Raw genomic sequence first — 20,737 nt, forward strand, 5'->3', positions numbered from 1 at the left:
CAAGACTACATTACCCATCCCCCCAACACTGTCAACCAAGAGTCAAGACTACATTACCCATCCCCCAACACTGTCAACCACTACATTACCCATCCCCCAACACTCAACCAAGATTCAAGACTACAGAGTCAAGACTACATTACCCATCCCCCAACACTCAACCAAGATTCAAGACTACAGAGTCAAGACTACATTACCCATCCCCCAACACTGCCAACCAAGAGTCAAGACTACATTACCCATCCCCCAACACTGTCAACCAAGAGTCAAGACTACATTACCCATCCCCCCAACACTGTCAACCAAGAGTCAAGACCACATTACCCATCTTCCCCAACACTATCAACCAAGAGTCAAGACCACATTACCCATCCCCCAACACTGTCAACCAAGAGTCAAGACTACATTACCCATCCCCCAACACTGTCAACCAATAGTCAAGACTACATTACCCATCCCCCAACACTGTCAACCAAGAGTCAAGACTACATGAGGTCAACCTACCCCCGCCCCCCTACCTCGGGCTTCCAGAGGGGAGACCTGAGGTCAACCTTCCCCCGCCCCCCTACCTCGGGCTTCCAGAGGGGAGACCTGAGGTCAACCTACCCCCGCCCCCCTACCTCGGGCTTCTAGAGGGGAGACCTGAGGTCAACCTACCCCCGCCCCCCTACCTCAGGCTTCCAGAGGGGAGACCTGAGGTCAACCTACCCCCGCCCCCCTACCTCGGGCTTCCAGTGTGGAGACCTGAGGTCAACCTACCCCCACCCCCCTACCTCGGGCTTCCAGAGGGGAGACCTGAGGTCAACCTACCCCCACCCCCCTACCTCGGGCTTCCAGAGGGGAGACCTGAGGTCAACCTACCCCCACTCCCCTCCCCATCTCGTACTTGTGTGCTATTTGATAGATTCCCCCGCTCCCCCTACCTGAGGTCAACCTACCCCCACCCCCCTACCTCGGGCTTCCAGAGGGGAGACCTGAGGTCAACCTACCCCCACCCCCCTACCTCAGGCTTTCTAGTGTGGAAACCCAAGGTCAACCTACCCCCACCCCCCTCCCCATCTCGTACTTCTGAGTGGGAGACCTTCCCAGGAAGTAGCCTGCCTAGCTTACAAACGACAAGGTAAATTGAGCCACAGTCCCACACGGTGACATGATATCATTGACTTGACATGCTAATGAGCGATAGAAAACCCGTGTTTTCCGTGCCGTGTGCCGCCCTGGACGGATGCCCATGTCGCCTATACCTAAATCCTCCACTGATATTACCTATGTAGCTCCTATGTAGCCACCAAGCCTGAATAGAACCCTATTCCTTATGTAGTGCACTATCCTATAGGCCCTGGTCTAAAGTAGTGCACTACCCCTATAGGCCCTGGTTTAAAGTAGTGCACTACCCTATAGGACCAGGTCTAAAGTAGTGCACTACCCTATAGGCCCTGGTCTAAAGTAGTGCACTACCCCTATAGGCCCTGGTCTAAAGTAGTGCACTACCCCTATAGGCCCTGGTCTAAAGTAGTGCACTACCCTATAGGCCCTGGTCTAAAGTAGTGCACTACCCCTATAGGCCCTGGTCTAAAGTAGTGCACTACCCCTATAGTTCCTGGTCTAAAGTAGTGCACTACCCTATAGGCCCTGGTCTAAAGTAGTGAGCTACCCTATAGTCCCTGGTCTAAAGTAGTGCACTACCCTATAAACCCTGGTCTAAAGTAGTGCACTACCCCTATAGGCCCTGGTCTAAAGTAGGCCACTATATTGGGAATAGGGTGCCATTTTTAATGCACACCCAGTCTGTTAAGCTACTATTGAGATAGGTTGGGCTTTATACAGCTGTCTGCCTGCCTGCCTGCCTGTCTGTCTGCCTGTCTGTCTGTCTGCCTGACTGTCTGCCTGTCTGCCTACCTGCCTGACTGTCTGTCTGACTGTCTGTCTGACTGTCTGTCTGACTGTCTGTCTGACTGTTTGTCTGCCTGTCTGTCTGTCTGTCTGCCTGACGGTCTGCCTGACGGTCTGTCTGCCTGTCTGCCTGTCTGTCTGTCTGCCTGTCTGTCTGTCTGTCTGTCTGCCTGTCTGCCTGTCTGTCTGTCTGTCTGTCTGTCTGTCTGTCTGCCTGACGGTCTGCCTGACGGTCTGTCTGCCTGTCTGCCTGTCTGTCTGTCTGTCTGTCTGTCTGTCTGTCTGCCTGTCTGTCTGCCTGGTGCAATTGGATCACTACAGCGCTTTTATAAAATGTATGGAAAGAATTGTATTTCTTTTTAATCAACGTATGTAAATGAATTATTATAATTGCCTGTGTTACCACAAACAAAACAGCTATTAGTATTTATAAATATTGATTAGTATCCATCATTCCTATATGCTGTAAATGTACTACTGAATGACGTATATACTGTACATACACACCCGTTGTAGGGCTGACAGGCTATTCATATTCAAGGTATTTGAAAGTATATATGTGGTGTGTTTTCTTGTATATGTATTTGAAAGTATATATGTGGTGTGTTTTCTTGTATATGTATTTGAAAGTATATATGTGGTGTGTTTTCTTGTATATGTATTTGAAAGTATATATGTGGTGTGTTTTCTTGTATATGTATTTGAAAGTATATATGTGGTGTGTTTTCTTGTATAGGTATTTGAAAGTATATATGTGGTGTGTTTTCTTGTATATGATACAGTATTGTTTGTTCTTTAGACACCTCTTCCTCTGCTGTTAACTGTTACATGCTGACGATGTTTATCAATGTTGTCATTGAAAGAAAAAAAAAATATTTAACCTTTTATTTAACCAAGTAGTTCAGTTGAGAACAAGTTCTCATTTGGTACGGTGGGATTCGAAATGGTCGGTGATCTGTTTGTTAACTTGGCTTTCGAAGACTTTAGAAAGGCAGGGCAGGATAGATATAGGTCTGTAACAGTTTGGGTCTAGAGTGTCACCCCCTTTGAAGAGGGGGATGACCGCGGCAGCTTTCCAATCTTTGGGGATCTCAGACGATATGAAAGAGGTTGAACAGGCTAGTAATACGCAAAATCTGGACCCCTACAAATCAGCCGGGCTAGACAATCTGGACCCTTTCTTTCTAAAATTATCTGCCGAAATTGTTGCCACCCCTATTACTAGCCTGTTCAACCTCTCTTTCGTGTCGTCTGAGATTCCCAAAGATTGGAAAGCAGCTGCGGTCATCCCCCTCTTCAAAGGGGGGGACACTCTTGACCCAAACTGCTACAGACCTATATCTATTCTACCATGCCTTTCTAAGGTCTTCGAAAGCCAAGTCAACAAACAGATTACCGACCATTTTGAATCTCACCATACCTTCTCTGCTATGCAATCTGGTTTCAGAGCTGGTCATGGGTGCACCTCAGCCACGCTCAAGGTCCTAAACGATATCTTAACCGCCATCGATAAGAAACATTACTGTGCAGCCGTATTCATTGATCTGGCCAAGGCTTTCGACTCTGTCAATCACCACATCCTCATCGGCAGACTCAACAGCCTTGGTTTCTCAAATGATTGCCTCGCCTGGTTCACCAACTACTTCTCTGATAGAGTTCAGTGTGTCAAATCGGAGGGTCTGTTGTCCGGACCTCTGGCAGTCTCTATGGGGGTGCCACAGGGTTCAATTCTTGGACCGACTCTCTTCTCTGTATACATCAATGAGGTCGCTCTTGTCATGTACTGTCATGTTGTGTCTTGTCTCTGTCCTTTCCCTTCACCCTGTCTCCCTCTGCTGGTCGTTGTTAGGTTACCTTTTCTCCCCCGCTTTCCCCCAGCTGTTCCTTGTCTCCTCTAACTACCCATTCACCCCGTTTCCCACCTGTTCCCTTTTTCCCTCTGATTAGGTCCCTATATCTCTCTCTGTTTCTGTTCCTGTCCTTGTCGGATTCTTGTTTGTTGTGTTTCATGCCTGAGCCAGACTATCGTCATGTTTGCTGTAACCTTGTCCTGTCCTGTCGGAATCTGCCGGTCTATCTGAGCCTACCTATGTTTGGTTATTAAAGAAGCTCTGTTTAAGTTAGTTCGCTTTTGGGTCCTCATTCACTCACCATAACAGAAGAATCCGACCAAGAATGGACCCAGCGACTTCGGATCCTCTCCACTCAGCCGTCGGGATCCAGGGAGCGATGCTAGGCAGACACGAGCAGGAAGTGTCTGCTGCTCGACATGCCGTTGAGACCCTGGCCACCCAAGTCTCCAACCTCACAGAACAGGTTCACCATCTCCGCCTCGATCCACCGGCCACTTCCAGGGCTTTCGAATCTCCGGAGCCCAGAATCAATAACCTGCCGTGTTACTCTGGGGAGCCCACTGAATGCCGCTCGTTCCTCACCCAGTGTGATATTGTGTTTTCTCTCCAGCCCAACACTTACTCCAGGAGCACTGCTCGTGTCGCCTACGTCATATCTCTCCTTATTGGACGGGCTCGTGAGTGGGGCACGGCAATCTGGGAGGCAAGGGCTGAGTGTACTAACCAGTATCAAGACTTTAAGGAGGAGATGATACGGGTTTTTGATCGATCTGTTTTTGGGGAGGAGGCTTCCAGGGCCCTGTCTTCCCTATGTCAAGGCAATCGATCCATAACAGACTACTCTATTGAGTTTCGCACTCTTGCTGTCTCCAGTGGCTGGAACGAGCCGGCCTTGCTCGCTCGTCTTCTGGAGGGTTTCCGCGCAGAGGTAAAGGATGAGATTCTCTCCCGGGAGGTTCCTTCCAGCGTGGATTCCTTGATTGAACTCGCTATTCGCATTGAGCGACGGGTTGATCTTCGTCACCGAGCTCGTGGAAAGGAGCTCGCGCTCTCCGTCGCCTCCCTCTCCGCATCACTACCATCTTCCTCTGCCGGCTCGGGTGCTGAGCCCATGCAGCTGGGAGGTATCCGCATCTCGACTAAGGAGAGGGAACGGAGAATCACCAACCGCCTCTGTCTCTATTGCGGTTCCGCTGGTCATTTTGTCACTTCATGTCCAGTAAAAGGCCAGAGCTCGTCAGTAAGCGGAGGGCTACTGGTGAGCGCTACTACTCCTGTCTCTCCTTCAAGATCCTGCACTACCTTGTCGGTCCATCTACGCTGGACCGGTTCGTCAGCTTCCTGCAGTGCCTTAATAGACTCTGGGGCGGAGGGCTGTTTTATGGACGAGACCTGGGCTCGGGAACATGACATTCCTCTCAGACAGTTAAAGGAGCCCACGGCCTTGTTCGCCCTGGATGGTAGTCCTCTCCCCAGGATTCAGCGTGAGACGCTACCTTTAACCCTCACTGTTTCTGGTAATCATAGTGAAACCATTTCTTTTTTAATTTTTCGTTCACCTTTTACACCTGTTGTTTTGGGCCATCCCTGGCTAGTTTGTCATAATCCTTCCATTAATTGGTCTAGTAATTCTATCCTCTCCTGGAACGTCTCTTGTCATGTGAAATGTTTAATGTCTGCTATCCCTCCTGTTTCCTCTGTCTCTTCTTCACAGGAGGAGCCTGGTGATTTGACAGGGGTGCCGGAGGAATATCACGATCTGCGCACGGTGTTCAGTCGGTCCAGGGCCACCTCTCTTCCTCCACACCGGTCGTATGATTGTAGTATTGATCTCCTTCCGGGAACCACCCCCCCCCGGGGTAGACTATACTCTCTGTCGGCTCCCGAACGTAAGGCTCTCGAAGATTATTTGTCTGTAGCTCTTGACGCCGGTACCATAGTCCCCTCCTCCTCTCCCGCCGGAGCGGGGTTTTTTTTTTGTCAAGAAGAAGGACGGGTCTCTGCGCCCCTGCATAGATTATCGAGGGCTGAATGACATAACAGTGAAGAATCGTTATCCGCTTCCTCTTATGTCTTCAGCCTTCGAGATCCTGCAGGGAGCCAGGTTTTTCACTAAGTTGGACCTTCGTAACGCTTACCATCTCGTGCGCATCAGGGAGGGGGACGAGTGGAAGACGGCGTTTAACACTCCGTTAGGGCACTTTGAATACCGGGTTCTTCCTTTCGGCCTCGCTAACGCTCCAGCTGTCTTTCAGGCATTAGTCAATGATGTCCTGAGAGACATGCTGAACATCTTTGTTTTCGTTTACCTTGACGATATCCTGATTTTTTCACCGTCACTCCAGATTCATGTTCAGCACGTTCGACGTGTCCTCCAGCGCCTTTTAGAGAATTGTCTTTTTGTGAAGGCTGAGAAGTGCACTTTTCATGCCTCCTCCGTCACATTTCTCGGTTCTGTTATTTCCGCTGAAGGCATTAAGATGGATCCCGCTAAGGTCCAAGCTGTCATTGATTGGCCCGTCCCTAAGTCACGCGTCGAGCTGCAGCGCTTTCTCGGCTTCGCGAACTTCTATCGTCGTTTCATCCGTAATTTCGGTCAGGTGGCAGCTCCTCTCACAGCCCTTACTTCTGTCAAGACGTGCTTTAAGTGGTCCGTTTCCGCCCAGGGAGCTTTTGATCTCCTCAAGAATCGTTTTACATCCGCTCCTATCCTTGTTACACCTGACGTCTCTAGACAGTTCGTTGTCGAGGTTGACGCGTCAGAGGTGGGCGTGGGAGCCATCCTTTCTCAGCGCTCCCTCTCTGACGACAAGGTCCACCCATGCGCGTATTTTTCTCATCGCCTGTCGCCGTCGGAACGTAACTATGATGTGGGTAACCGCGAACTGCTCGCCATCCGGTTAGCCCTAGGCGAATGGCGACAGTGGTTGGAGGGGGCGACCGTTCCTTTTGTCGTTTGGACTGACCATAGGAACCTTGAGTACATCCGTTCTGCCAAACGACTTAATGCGCGTCAGGCGCGTTGGGCGCTGTTTTTCGCTCGTTTCGAGTTCGTGATTTCTTATCGTCCGGGCTCTAAGAACACCAAGCCTGATGCTTTGTCTCGTCTCTTCAGTTCTTCAGTAGCCTCCACTGACCCCGAGGGGATTCTCCCTGAGGGGCGTGTTGTCGGGTTGACTGTCTGGGGAATTGAGAGGCAGGTAAAACAAGCGCTCACTCACACTCCGTCGCCGCGCGCTTGTCCTAGGAACCTTCTTTTCGTTCCCGTTCCTACTCGTCTGGCCGTTCTTCAGTGGGCTCACTCTGCCAAGTTAGCCGGCCACCCTGGCGTTCGGGGTACGCTTGCTTCCATTCGCCAGCGTTTTTGGTGGCCCACCCGGGAGCATGACACGCGTCGTTTCGTGGCTGCTTGTTCGGTCTGCGCGCAGACTAAGTCCGGTAACTCTCCTCCTGCCGGCCGTCTCAGGCCGCTTCCTATTCCCTCTCGACCGTGGTCTCACATCGCCTTAGATTTTGTCACCGGACTGCCTTCGTCAGCGGGGAAGACTGTTATTCTTACGGTTGTCGATAGGTTCTCTAAGGCGGCTCATTTCATTCCCCTTGCTAAGCTTCCTTCTGCTAAAGAGACGGCACAAATCATCATCGAGAATGTTTTCAGAATTCATGGCCTTCCGTCAGACGTCGTTTCGGACAGAGGTCCGCAATTCACGTCTCAATTTTGGAGGGAGTTTTGCCGTTTGATTGGGGCTTCCGTCAGTCTCTCTTCCGGCTTTCACCCCCAGTCTAACGGTCAAGCAGAACGGGCCAATCAGACTATTGGTCGCATCTTACGCAGTCTTTCTTTTCGTAACCCTGCGTCTTGGTCAGAACAGCTCCCCTGGGCAGAATACGCCCACAACTCGCTTCCTTCGTCTGCGACCGGGCTATCTCCTTTTCAGAGTAGCCTCGGGTACCAGCCTCCGCTGTTCTCATCTCAGTTCGCCGAGTCCAGCGTCCCCTCCGCTCAGGCTTTTGTCCAACGTTGCGAGCGCACCTGGAAGAGGGTCAGGTCTGCACTTTGCCGTTATAGGACGCAGACTGTGAGGGCTGCTAATAAGCGTAGAACTAAGAGTCCTAGATATTGTCGCGGTCAGAGAGTTTGGCTCTCCACTCAGAACCTTCCCCTTAAGACGGCTTCTCGCAAGTTGACCCCGCGGTTCATTGGTCCGTTCCGTATTTCTCGGGTCATTAATCCTGTCGCAGTTCGACTTCTTCTTCCGCGATACCTTCGTCGCATCCACCCGGTCTTCCATGTCTCCTGCATCAAGCCCGTCCTTCGCGCCCCCGCTCGTCTTCCCCCCCCCCCCCCCCCATCCTTGTCGAGGGCGCACCCATCTACAGGGTCCGTAGAATTTTGGACATGCGTCCTCGGGGCCGTGGTCACCAGTACCTCGTAGATTGGGAGGGGTACGGTCCTGAGGAGAGGAGTTGGGTTCCCTCTCGGGACGTGCTGGACCGTGCGCTGATCGAGGATTTCCTCCGTTGCCGCCAGGTTTCCTCCTCGAGTGCGCCAGGAGGCGCTCGGTGAGTGGGGGGGTACTGTCATGTACTGTCATGTTGTGTCTTGTCTCTGTCCTTTCCCTTCACCCTGTCTCCCTCTGCTGGTCGTTGTTAGGTTACCTTTTCTCCCCCGCTTTCCCCCAGCTGTTCCTTGTCTCCTCTAACTACCCATTCACCCCGTTTCCCACCTGTTCCCTTTTTCCCTCTGATTAGGTCCCTATATCTCTCTCTGTTTCTGTTCCTGTCCTTGTCGGATTCTTGTTTGTTGTGTTTCATGCCTGAGCCAGACTATCGTCATGTTTGCTGTAACCTTGTCCTGTCCTGTCGGAATCTGCCGGTCTATCTGAGCCTACCTATGTTTGGTTATTAAAGAAGCTCTGTTTAAGTTAGTTCGCTTTTGGGTCCTCATTCACTCACCATAACAGCTCTTGCTGCTGGTGAGTCTCTGATCCACCTCTACGCAGACGACACCATTCTGTATACTTCCGGCCCTTCTTTGGACACTGTGTTAACAACCCTCCAGGCAAGCTTCAATGCCATACAACTCTCCTTCCGTGGCCTCCAATTGCTCTTAAATACAAGTAAAACTAAATGCATGCTCTTCAACCGATCGCTACCTGCACCTACCCGCCTGTCCAACATCACTACTCTGGACGGCTCTGACTTAGAATACGTGGACAACTACAAATACTTAGGTGTCTGGTTAGACTGTAAACTCTCCTTCCAGACCCATATCAAACATCTCCAATCCAAAGTTAAATCTAGAATTGGCTTCCTATTTCGCAACAAAGCATCCTTCACTCATGCTGCCAAACATACCCTTGTAAAACTGACCATCCTACCAATCCTCGACTTTGGCGATGTAATTTACAAAATAGCCTCCAATACCCTACTCAACAAATTGGATGCAGTCTATCACAGTGCAATCCGTTTTGTCACCAAAGCCCCATATACTACCCACCATTGCGACCTGTACGCTCTCGTTGGCTGGCCCTCGCTTCATACTCGTCGCCAAACCCACTGGCTCCATGTCATCTACAAGACCCTGCTAGGTAAAGTCCCCCCTTATCTCAGCTCGCTGGTCACCATAGCATCTCCCACCTGTAGCACACGCTCCAGCAGGTATATCTCTCTAGTCACCCCCAAAACCAATTCTTTCTTTGGCCGCCTCTCTTTCCAGTTCTCTGCTGCCAATGACTGGAACGAACTACAAAAATCTCTGAAACTGGAAACACTTATCTCCCTCACTAGCTTTAAGCACCAACTGTCAGAGCAGCTCACAGATTACTGCACCTGTACATAGCCCACCTATAATTTAGCCCTATCAACTACCTCTTTCCCAACTGTATTTAATTTATTTATTTATTTTGCTCCTTTGCACCCCATTATTTTTATTTCTACTTTGCACTTTCTTCCATTGCAAAACTACCATTCCAGTGTTTTACTTGCTATATTGTATTTACCTTGCCACCAAGGCCTTTTTTGCCTTTACCTCCCTTCTCACCTCATTTGCTCACATTGTATATAGACTTGTTTATACTTTATTATTGACTGTATGTTTGTTTTACTCCATGTGTAACTCTGTGTTGTTGTATCTGTCGAACTGCTTTGCTTTATCTTGGCCAGGTCGCAATTGTAAATGAGAACTTGTTCTCAACTTGCCTACCTGGTTAAATAAAGGTAAAATAAAATAAATAAAATAAAATAAATATACACCATACGTATTGTATATATACCATACGTACTGTATATACACCATATGTACCCTATATACACCATACGTACCCTATATACACCATACGTACTGTATATACACCATACGTACTGTATATACACCATACGTACCCTATATACACCATACGTACCCTATATACACCATACGTACCCTATATACACCATACGTACTGTATATACACCATACGTACCCTATATACACCATACCTTGGTTGTTAAAGCAGTACTGGTATATATTTTCTTTCTGTGCTTTTTCCAGTGGTCTCACTGTGCTTTGGTGATGGAGTATTGATGCTGCTGTGGTGGTGACATCATCACTAAGGGCCTGGCTGGAACCTTACAGTGTATATATTTTATTATTACCTCAGTGGTGTTGATGTTGCTATTCATCTCCTGTGTTGGACCACCAACCCATGTTATGAATGTGTCTTGTTGTGAGATGACTACAGTATAATTATGTGACTTATTAAAATAAACATTATGACACAACAACAACAAAAAACTAGTCTCTTTCTTAAACTCACACAATATGTTGTTTGAATTACAGACAGACTGCCGCTTTAAAACAGGGAAGGCAGCAATAAACAACAGTAGGCTACAGGGATGCACAATGAATGGGACTTCAGGGGGTAAAACAAGAGACTTGAGAAGGTGTGAAGGAACTGGGTAGAACACCAGAGCTGGTGAAAGTTCTAAATTAGAATAATGGAACCCAGTAAAACATTCAAAGCCACGTGGTTTCATACCTTACAACCGGAGATGGTTCAAATTCGTAATTCTACGGCTCCAACTCCAGACAGTTCCATAGTAGGTGAATTATTGTACTTTTGAATTTAAGGCCTGAGGAACACAGTCTATAGTCATGCAAATGAAATAGCAACATTGCCACCGTGTGGTAACAACTGATAGTCCATCAACATTACCGGCAGCAAAAAACTTGAAAGGAGGGAATTATATTCGATTAATTAAATACAGTAATAATAATAATACCGGTCAAATTATCTCATAAATAGCCAAGAAACAAACAGTTACGTGTCTATCCGTCGTATATTAAAAAAAATGCATCATTTGTTATTTTCAGCTTAATAACAAGCTGCATTTAGCAGGAAATCAGGCCACGCATGTTTGGTTGCAGTGTGGGAACGCAACCACACGGGGGCGCTGTGGAGGATTTCGTTTCTCCGGGGCTTAGACTCGGCGCAACAAAAAAACAAGTTATTCGCATTTGACCCACTTTCTGATTTGAACGAAAAGGCTGCTCTCTCTCTTCCCGATAGATAGTTATATAGCAGGCGGTAGAAACCAACACTTTCCAACCAGATCCGAGAGAGAGAAGAGGGGAACATGGACATGAAAAAGAGAATTCACCTAGAACTGAGAAATAGGACGCCGTCGGATGTAAGTAACTCATTTGATTTATCTAGATCTGTAGGGATTTAAGTAGGTAACACCAAAGTTTACGGTGTGTGGGAAGTCATGGCGAGCACATGGGGTCATCTCATATAAGAACCAAGCCTACTGCTAGAAATGTATGATAGTTACAAACTTTACGTTTTCTCCAAATCAAAATTCAGAAGATAAATATGTATATTGTAAACTAGATAGCAAAACTGTATTTGATTTCGTTGGTTTTTGGCACCGCCAGTTTAAGTTAACCGGGTTCATGAGGTAAACATGAGGTAAACAGGAAAATGGTAAGTACACATTTTACCCAAATAAAGAGATGGTTGTATTTCTATATTGCAAGCCATCTGCTGCAGTTTTATTTTATACATATGTATATTTTGTAACAAACAGGCTTACTATCAGCCAGCTATAGTAGTTAGCATCAGCTAGCTATCAGCCAGCTACAGTAGTTAGCATCAGCCAGCTATCGTAGTTAGCATCAGCCAGCTATCGTAGTTAGCATCAGCCAGCTATCGTAGTTAGCATCAGCTAGCTACAGTAGTTAGCATCAGCTAGCTATCAGCCAGCTACAGTAGTTAGCATCAGCCAGCTATCGTAGTTAGCATCAGCCAGCTATCGTAGTTAGCATCAGCCAGCTATCGTGGTTAGCATCAGCTAGCTATAGTAGTTAGCATCAGCCAGCTATAGTAGTTAGCACACTGAACTTAGCTAGAAGCTAGCATAGCAGTAGCCATTATTATGAGACCTCAACGTGTTAGCATGTTGGCTAACTAGCTAGCTACAAAGACAGCGAATCATCACACCATTTTTCACCGTTTAAAAGCTACCAAATCTAACATTTTTAGTCGACAAACTATTTTAAATGTACATTGGCCATGAACCGTTTGGGTCCACTTTAACCGGTTAAATATCATTATTTAGTTGGCTAACAACGCGTTTCTACTTTAGCTGGTCAAATAACGCTACATCACGTGTCCCGAGTTTACAAACAGTTCCGTTTCTGAGCATGACCACTATTCACAGGCCAAATAAAATAAACACAAAATGAAAGTTTTTGATATAAATAGTGGTCAAATATTTCCATATAACTAGCTTTACTAGTGAAACGACAGACTCGTCTCTTTCTCGTGTCCCAGGTTCAGGAGCTGGTCCTGGACAACTGCCGGTCCAACGAGGGGAAGATGGAGGGCGTAACGGAGGAGTTTGAGAACCTGGAACTGTTGAGTCTCATCAACGTCGGCCTCGTCAACGTCTCAAACATACCCAAACTGGGGAAATTAAAAAAGGTACGGCCACAATGGTTTGTGTTTATTTTACATCTCTATACCCAAACTGGGAAAGGGTCGTTAGCCTGCACACTAGGTCTCACTGCTGTAGTACTGTTTTTAAAATAACGTTGCATCATAGTAGACCAGCATGAAACTACTGTAGTAGGTTATCTTATCTCTTTAACTGAAAGTTGGGCCATGTGGAGCAGAATAACGTGTTTACTACCCTCAGCTCGAGGGTATATAAGGTTATATAAAATAAATACAATTTTAGATTAATTTGACTAAAAATAATTGCACTGGGGGCATAGTTATTTCACAGTACAGCCTTACCTATGGTTTGTAGATCAATGACATGGGGTATCAGTCTACTCAGTGACACCCAGAGAGTATTTCCTCCTCTTCTTCTTCCGTAGTTGGAGCTGAGTGACAACAGGATATCCGGTGGTCTGGAGGTGCTGGCTGAGAGGCTGGTCAACCTCACACACCTCAACCTCTCTGGGAACAAGTTCAAGGACATCAGCACACTGGAACCACTGGTGAGACTGTGTATAAGACGACTTTAGCTGGGAGTACGATTGGTTATAACCTCATTGTCTAACTTGAAATAAGACTGTTCACTGGTCTTCGTGTGTCTTGTAACCGTGACTACGTCAGTTGTAGTTTGAATGAACTGTCATGACCTCCTCGCCCCCCCCCCACCATTTAGAAAAAACTTCCCGTGTTGAAGTCCCTGGACCTGTTTAACTGCGAGGTCACCAACCTGGGAGACTACAGAGAGAGCATCTTCAAGCTCCTCCCACAGCTCACGTACCTGGATGGCTACGATATCGAAGACTGCGAGGCCTCCGACTCGGACGGCGAGGGAGACGGGATCGATGACGACGACGAGGATGAAGGTAGAACTTACATCGGATTTAGAAATAGCAACTGGTTGACAAACGGAAAGAACATCAAGGGACACCGTATGATAGATGGACATAATCTGACTGGACCTCTCTCTGTCTCTCTCTCTCTCTCTCTCTCTCTGTCTGTCTCTCCCTCTCTGTCTCCCTCTCTGTCTGTCTGTCTCTCTGTCTGTCTGTCTCTCTCTCTGTCTGTCTCTCTCTCTGTCTGTCTGTCTCTCTCTCTGTCTGTCTGTCTCTCTCTCTGTCTGTCTGTCTCTCTCTCTGTCTGTCTCTCCCTCTCTCTCTCTCTCTCTCTCCCTCTCTCTCTCTGTCTCTCTCTCTCTCTCCCTCTCTCTCTCTCTCTCCCTCTCTCTCTCTGTCTCTCTCTCTGTCTCTCCCTCTCTGTCTCTCTCTGTCTCTCTCTCTCTCTGTCTCTCTCTGTCTCTCTCTCTGTCTGTCTCTCCCTCTCTGTCTCTCTGTCTGTCTGTCTCTCTCTGTCTGTCTGTCTCTCTCTGTCTGTCTGTCTCTCTCTCTCTGTCTCTCGCTCTGTCTCTCTCTCTGTCTCTCTCTCTCTCTGTCTCTCTCTCTGTCTGTCTCTCTCTCTGTCTGTCTCTCTCTCTGTCTGTCTCTCCCTCTCTGTCTCTCTCTCTGTCTGTCTCTCTGTCTGTCTCTCTCTCTCTCCCTCTCTGTCTCTCTCTCTGTCTGTCTCTCTCTCTGTCTGTCTCTCTGTCTCCCTCTCTGTCTCCCTCTCTGTCTCTCTCTGAATGGACCTGTTTGGTTATTAGTCTTTATGATGGTCTGTTTCTGAAATATCCAACTAGTTGAAATGGCACTTAACTGAGCTGATGTTTTCCATAGTCTGTCCTGTGGAACAGAGGGGGAGGAGGGAGACTGATGTACTCTAATTTTAGAGGTCTTCGCGGTATCCGCCTGTACCCGGATACTCGCGTCCGGATCCAGAATTTTAAATGTCACCGGCTGGATCTGGTATGATTGTCTCGAGTGTCGTCTTAACTGATTTGTCTGGAAGGACCCATATAGATCCGAATGTGACCGCTGGGGGGGGCTGCAGGAGAGGGGCGTGACTGCTGGGGGGGGCCCTGCTCATGGATTAGTGAAGGCATCTAACTCCGATCAGAATTAGATCAGTGTCCTCGGGATGCGATGTGTTGGCACGTTGTCCTTCCAGTCTCTGCCCAGTGCATCAGGCAACAGCTGTTTTTCAGCCATGTCGTCGCTAGGTGTGTTTTTGAGATTATCGTGCATCGCTAGTGCGATATGTTATATTTGTTGATATTCATTCTTAGTGAGTTATTTGTCCTGTAGAACACAGGGGGGAGGATAGTGGGTCTAATGTTGTCTCTGGTCTGTCCTGTAGAACACAGGGGGGAGGATAGTGGGTCTAATGTTGTCTCTGGTCTGTCCTGTAGAACACAGGGAGAGGATAGTGGGTCTAATGTTGTCTCTGGTCTGTCCTGTAGAACACAGGGAGAGGATAGTGGGTCTAATGTTGTCTCTGGTCTGTCCTGTAGAGCACAGGGTGGGGGAGGATAGTGGGTCTAATGTTGTCTCTGGTCTGTCCTGTAGAGCACAGGGGAGGATAGTGGGTCTAATGTTGTCTCTGGTCTGTCCTGTAGAACACAGGGGGAGGATGGTGGGTCTAATGTTGTCTCTGGTCTGTCCTGTAGAACACAGGGGGGAGGATAGTGGGTCTAATGTTGTCTCTGGTCTGTCCTGTAGAACACAGGGGGAGGATAGTGGGTCTAATGCTGTCTCTGGTCTGTCCTGTAGAACACAGGGGGGAGGATAGTGGGTCTAATGTTGTCTCTGGTCTGTCCTGTAGAACACAGGGGGGAGGATGGTGGGTCTAATGTTGTCTCTGGTCTGTCCTGTAGAACACAGGGGGAGGATGGTGGGTCTAATGTTGTCTCTGGTCTGTCCTGTAGAACACAGGGGGAGGATGGTGGGTCTAATGTTGTCTCTGGTCTGTCCTGTAGAACACAGGGGGAGGATAGTGGGTCTAATGTTGTCTCTGGTCTGTCCTGTAGAACACAGGGGAGGATGGTGGGTCTAATGTTGTCTCTGGTCTGTCCTGTAGAACACAGGGGGGAGGATAGTGGGTCTAATGTTGTCTCTGGTCTGTCCTGTAGAACACAGGGGGGAGGATAGTGGGTCTAATGTTGTCTCTGGTCTGTCCTGTAGAACACAGGGGGAGGATGGTGGGTCTAATGTTGTCTCTGGTCTGTCCTGTAGAACACAGGGGGAGGATAGTGGGTCTAATGTTGTCTCTGGTCTGTCCTGTGAAAAAGAGGGAGAGTCTGAGGACTTTGATGAGGAGGAGGATGATGATGATGAAGAGGTCATTGCAGAGGAAGATGACGACAGTGCGGAGAGTGAAGAGGTAAGATCCGGCCCATTTTTGTATTTATAGGATTTCGGGGGGGGAAACTCTATATACTTTTATACAACCAATTTTCAGTGCAGCCCTCGAACTGGTTAAACACCGACTGACCCCCTGAAAAACAAATCTGGGGTAACGGGGTGCCCTCGGGGGGGGGGGGTGACGGGATGCCCTCGGCCCTAGGACCATGCCCCAGGACTACCTGACATGATGACTCCTTGCTGTCCCCAGTCCACCTGGCTGTGCTGCTGCTCCAGTTTCAACTGTTCTGCCTTATTATTATTCGACCATGCTGGTCATTTATGAACATTTGAACATCTTGGCCATGTTCTGTTATAATCTCCACCCGGCACAGCCAGAAGAGGACTGGCCACCCCTCATAGCCTGGTTCCTCTCTAGGTTTCTTCCTATGTTCTGGCCTTTCTAGGGAGTTTTTCCTAGCCACCGTGCTTCTTCACCTGCATTGCTTGCTGTTTGAGGTTTTAGGCTGGGTTTCTGTAGAGCACTTTCAGATATCAGCTGATGTACGAAGGGCTATATAAATACATTTGATTTAACAATATTCTAACAGTAGGCCCACTCCCTAAATACAGCCTCTGCTGACACCTATGAGTTTCTTATATGAACACCACACCGTTTCGCATGAGCAACAAGTTAGCGCGCTAACGTTAGCTAACCCTGAAACTACACTGCAGACGTTAGCACACACATCCCTGGGTCGCTCGTCTTTTCAGTTCACCGCAGCTAGCGACTGGAACGAGCTGCAACAAACACATCCCTAGGTCGCTCGTCTTTTCAGTTCGCTGCAGCTAGCGACTGGAACGAGCTGCAACAAACACATCCCTGGGTCGCTCGTCTTTTCAGTTCGCTGCAGCTAGCGACTGGAACGAGCTGCAACAAACACTCAAACTGGACAGTTTTAGCTCCATCTCTTCATTCAAAGACTCAATCATGGACACTCTTACTGACAGTTGTGGCTGCTTCTCGTGATGTATTGTTGTCTCTACCTTCTTGCTGTTGTCTCTACCTTCTTGCCCTGTGTGCTGTTGTCTCTACCTTCTTGCCCTGTGTGCTGTTGTCTCTACCTTCTTGCCCTGTGTGCTGTTGTCTCTACCTTCTTGCCCTCTGTGCTGTTGTCTCTACCTTCTTGCCCTGTGTGCTGTTGTCTCTACCTTCTTGCCCTGTGTGCTGTTGTCTCTACCTTCTTGCCCTGTGTGCTGTTGTCTCTACCTTCTTGCCCTGTGTGCTGTTGTCTCTACCTTCTTGCCCTGTGTGCTGTTGTCTCTACCTTCTTGCCCTGTGTGCTGTTGTCTGTCTAATAATGTTTGTATCCTGTTTTGTGTTGCTGCCTTGTTTATGTCTAGGGTGTCTGTGTGTTGTAGTGTCTCTTGTTGTTGGCTGTATTCTGTCCTACAGTTTCAGTTAGAATTGTCCCTGCCAGAGGCCTCAGGCCATCGTTGTATATAAGACGTCGTTAACTGACTTGCCTGGTAAAATAAACGGAATAACCCTGAAACTACACTGGGTGATCGTTGTACTAACTGACTGTTACTCTCTCTAGGATGGGGAGGTGAACGGAGATATCGATGACGACGATGATGACGACGACGAAGATGATGGTTAGTGGCGTTATCCAATCGCATGTCTGGTGTAGGTCTATCCTGGTTTGGTGTAGGTCTATCCTGGTCTGGTGTAGGTCTATCCTGGTCTAAGTCTATTCTGGTGTAGGTCTATCCTGGTTTGGTGTAGGTCTATCCTGGTCTGGTGTAGGTCTATCCTGGTCTGGTGTAGGTCTATCCTGGTCTAAGTCTATTCTGGTGTAGGTCTATCCTGGTCTGGTGTAGGTCTATTCTGGTCTGGTGTAGGTCTATTCTGGTCTGGTGTAGGTCTATCCTGGTCTGGTGTAGGTCTATCCTGGTCTGGTGTAGGTCTATCCTGGTCTGGTGTAGGTCTATCCTGGTCTGGTGTAGGTCTATCCTGGTCTAAGTCTATTCTGGTGTAGGTCTATCCTGGTCTGGTGTAGGTCTATCCTGGTTTGGTGTAGGCCTATCCTGGTCTGGTGTAGGCCTATCCTGGTCTGGTGTAGGTCTATCCTGGTCTGGTGTAGGTCTATCCTGGTCTGGTGTAGGTCTATCCTGGTCTGGTGTAGGTCTATCCTGGTCTGGTGTAGGTCTATCCTGGTCTGGTGTAGGTCTATCCTGGTCTGGTGTAGGTGTATCCTGGTCTGGTGTAGGTCTATCCTGGTCTAAGTAGGTGTATCCTGGTCTGGTGTAGGTCTATCCTGGTCTAAGTAGGTCTATCCTGGTCTAAGTAGGTCTATCCTGGTGTAGGTCTAAGTAGGTCTATCCTGGTCTGGTGTAGGTCTATCCTGGTCTAAGTAGGTCTATCCTGGTCTGGTGTAGGTCTATCCTGGTTTTGTGTAGGTCTATCCTGGTCTAAGTCTATTCTGGTGTAGGTCTATCCTGGTTTGGTGTAGGTCTATCCTGGTCTGGTGTAGGTCTATTCTGGTCTGGTGTAGGCCTATCCTGGTCTGGTGTAGGTCTATTCTGGTCTGGTGTAGGCCTATCCTGGTCTGGTGTAGGTCTATCCTGGTCTGGTGTAGGTCTATCCTGGTCTGGTGTAGGTCTATCCTGGTCTGGTGTAGGTCTATCCTGGTCTGGTGTAGGTCTATCCTGGTCTGGTGTAGGTCTATCCTGGTCTGGTGTAGGTCTATACTGGTCTGGTGTAGGTCTATACTGGTCTGGTGTAGGTCTATACTGGTCTGGTTTAGGTCTATACTGGTCTGGTGTAGGTCTATCCTGGTCTGGTGTAGGTCTATCCTGGTCTGGTGTAGGTCTATCCTGGTCTGGTGTAGGTCTATCCTGGTCTGGTGTAGGTCTATCCTGGTCTGGTGTAGGTCTATCCTGGTCTGGTGTAGGTCTATCCTGGTCTGGTGTAGGTCTATCCTGGTCTGGTGTAGGTCTATCCTGGTCTAAGTAGGTCTATCCTGGTCTAAGTAGGTCTATCCTGGTCTAAGTAGGTCTATCCTGGTCTGGTGTAGGTGTATCCTGGTCTAAGTAGGTGTATCCTGGTCTGGTGTAGGTCTATCCTGGTCTGGTGTAGGTGTATCCTGGTCTGGTGTAGGTGTATCCTGGTCTGGTGTAGGTCTATACTGGTCTGGTGTAGGTCTATACTGGTCTGGTGTAGGTCTATCCTGGTCTAAGTAGGTCTATCCTGGTCTAAGTAGGTCTATCCTGGTCTAAGTAGGTCTATCCTGGTCTGGTGTAGGTCTATCCTGGTCTGGTGTAGGTCTATCCTGGTCTGGTGTAGGTCTATCCTGGTCTGGTGTAGGTCTATCCTGGTCTGGTGTAGGTGTATCCTGGTCTGGTGTAGGTCTATCCTGGTCTGGTGTAGGTCTATCCTGGTCTGGTGTAGGTCTATCCTGGTCTGGTGTAGGTCTATCCTGGTCTAAGTAGGTCTAAGTAGGTCTATCCTGGTCTGGTTTAGGTCTATCCTGGTCTGGTTTAGGTCTATCCTGGTCTGGTGTAGGTCTATCCTGGTCTAAGTAGGTCTATCCTGGTCTAAGTAGGTCTATCCTGGTCTGGTGTAGGTCTATCCTGGTCTGGTGTAGGTCTATCTTGGTCTGGTGTAGGTCTATCCTGGTCTAAGTAGGTGTATCCTGGTCTAAGTAGGTCACTACGTAGGGTCTTTTGGGACACAACCAGACGTTCTTCTGTTTGTTGCCCGTGTCTAAATGTCTTCTCTTTCTTTAGATGAGGATGACTCTCCAGCGAAAGGAGAGAAGAGGAAGAGGGATCCTGAGGATGATGACGATGATGAAGATTCAGTGTCCTCCCCACCACCCATCAATCTCTGATACCTCCCCTCACCCCCTCAATATCTCTGATACCTCCCCTCAATATCTCTGATACCTCCCCTCTACCCCCTCAATATCTCTGATACCTCCCCTCTACCCCCTCAATATCTCTGATACCTCCCCTCCACCCCCTCAATATCTGATACCTCCCCTCCACCCCCTCAATATCTCTGATACCTCCCTTCCACCCCCTCAATATCTCTGATACCGCCCCTCCACCCCCTCAATATCTCTGATACCTCCCCTCTACCCCCTCAATATCTGATACCTCCCCTCCACCCCCTCAATATCTCTGATACCTCCCCTCCACCCCCTCAATATCTGATACCTCCCCTCCACCCCCTCAATATCTCTGATACCTCCCCTCCACCCCCTCAATATCTCTGATACCGCCCCTCCACCCCCTCAATATCTCTGATACCTCCCCTCCACCCCCTCAATCTCTGATACCTCCCCTCCACCCCCTCAATATCTCTGATACCTCCCCTCCACCCCCTCAATATCTCTGATACCTCCCCTCCTCCCCCTCAATATCTCTGATACCTCCCCTCCACCCCCTCAATATCTCTGATACCTCCCCTCCTCCCCCTCAATATCTCTGATACCTCCCCTCTACCCCCTCAATATCTCTGATACCTCCCCTCCACCCCCTCAATATCTCTGATACCTCCCCTCCACCCCCTCAATATCTCTGATACCTCCCCTCCACCCCCTCAATATCTCTGATACCTCCCCTCCACCCCCTCAATATCTCTGATACCTCCCCTCCGCCCCTCAATCTCTGATACCTCCCCAACCAACGTTCCCTCAAATTTTGGGCTGAGTGAAACAGGAAGTGACTGAAAATGTCATATTTGATACAAGGAACTATTTCTTTTACAAAATAAAATGCATTATTA

The 20,737-nt window shown here is 48.5% G+C and overlaps 1 protein-coding gene across 1 annotated transcript; it reads left to right on the plus strand.

The window, feature by feature from the left end:
• The first annotated feature begins 11,172 nt into the window (after nt 1-11,172).
• LOC110530874 (acidic leucine-rich nuclear phosphoprotein 32 family member D-like) lies at nt 11,173-20,010 on the plus strand. The gene is made up of 7 exons (XM_036958369.1): nt 11,173-11,417; nt 12,563-12,712; nt 13,111-13,233; nt 13,404-13,593; nt 15,891-15,982; nt 17,544-17,601; nt 19,735-20,010. The coding sequence occupies exons 1-7, from the start codon at nt 11,364-11,366 to the stop codon at nt 19,836-19,838; spliced, it is 771 nt and encodes a 256-aa protein (XP_036814264.1). The 5' UTR covers nt 11,173-11,363; the 3' UTR covers nt 19,839-20,010.
• The last annotated feature ends 727 nt before the right edge of the window (nt 20,011-20,737 follow it).

This window comes from Oncorhynchus mykiss, chromosome 21 (genome assembly GCF_013265735.2).
Source record: "Oncorhynchus mykiss isolate Arlee chromosome 21, USDA_OmykA_1.1, whole genome shotgun sequence".
Classification (NCBI taxonomy): Eukaryota; Metazoa; Chordata; class Actinopteri; order Salmoniformes; family Salmonidae; genus Oncorhynchus; species Oncorhynchus mykiss.

Excerpts from the sequence above, each read along its gene's own strand:
- LOC110530874 (XM_036958369.1), top strand. The coding sequence starts at position 11,364 with ATGGACATGAAAAAGAGAATTCACCTAGAACTGAGAAATAGGACGCCG. Across the intron at positions 12,713-13,110 it reads AACTGGGGAAATTAAAAAAG|TTGGAGCTGAGTGACAACAG; the intron begins GTACGGCCACAA and ends CTTCTTCCGTAG. Across the intron at positions 13,234-13,403 it reads TCAGCACACTGGAACCACTG|AAAAAACTTCCCGTGTTGAA; the intron begins GTGAGACTGTGT and ends CCCACCATTTAG.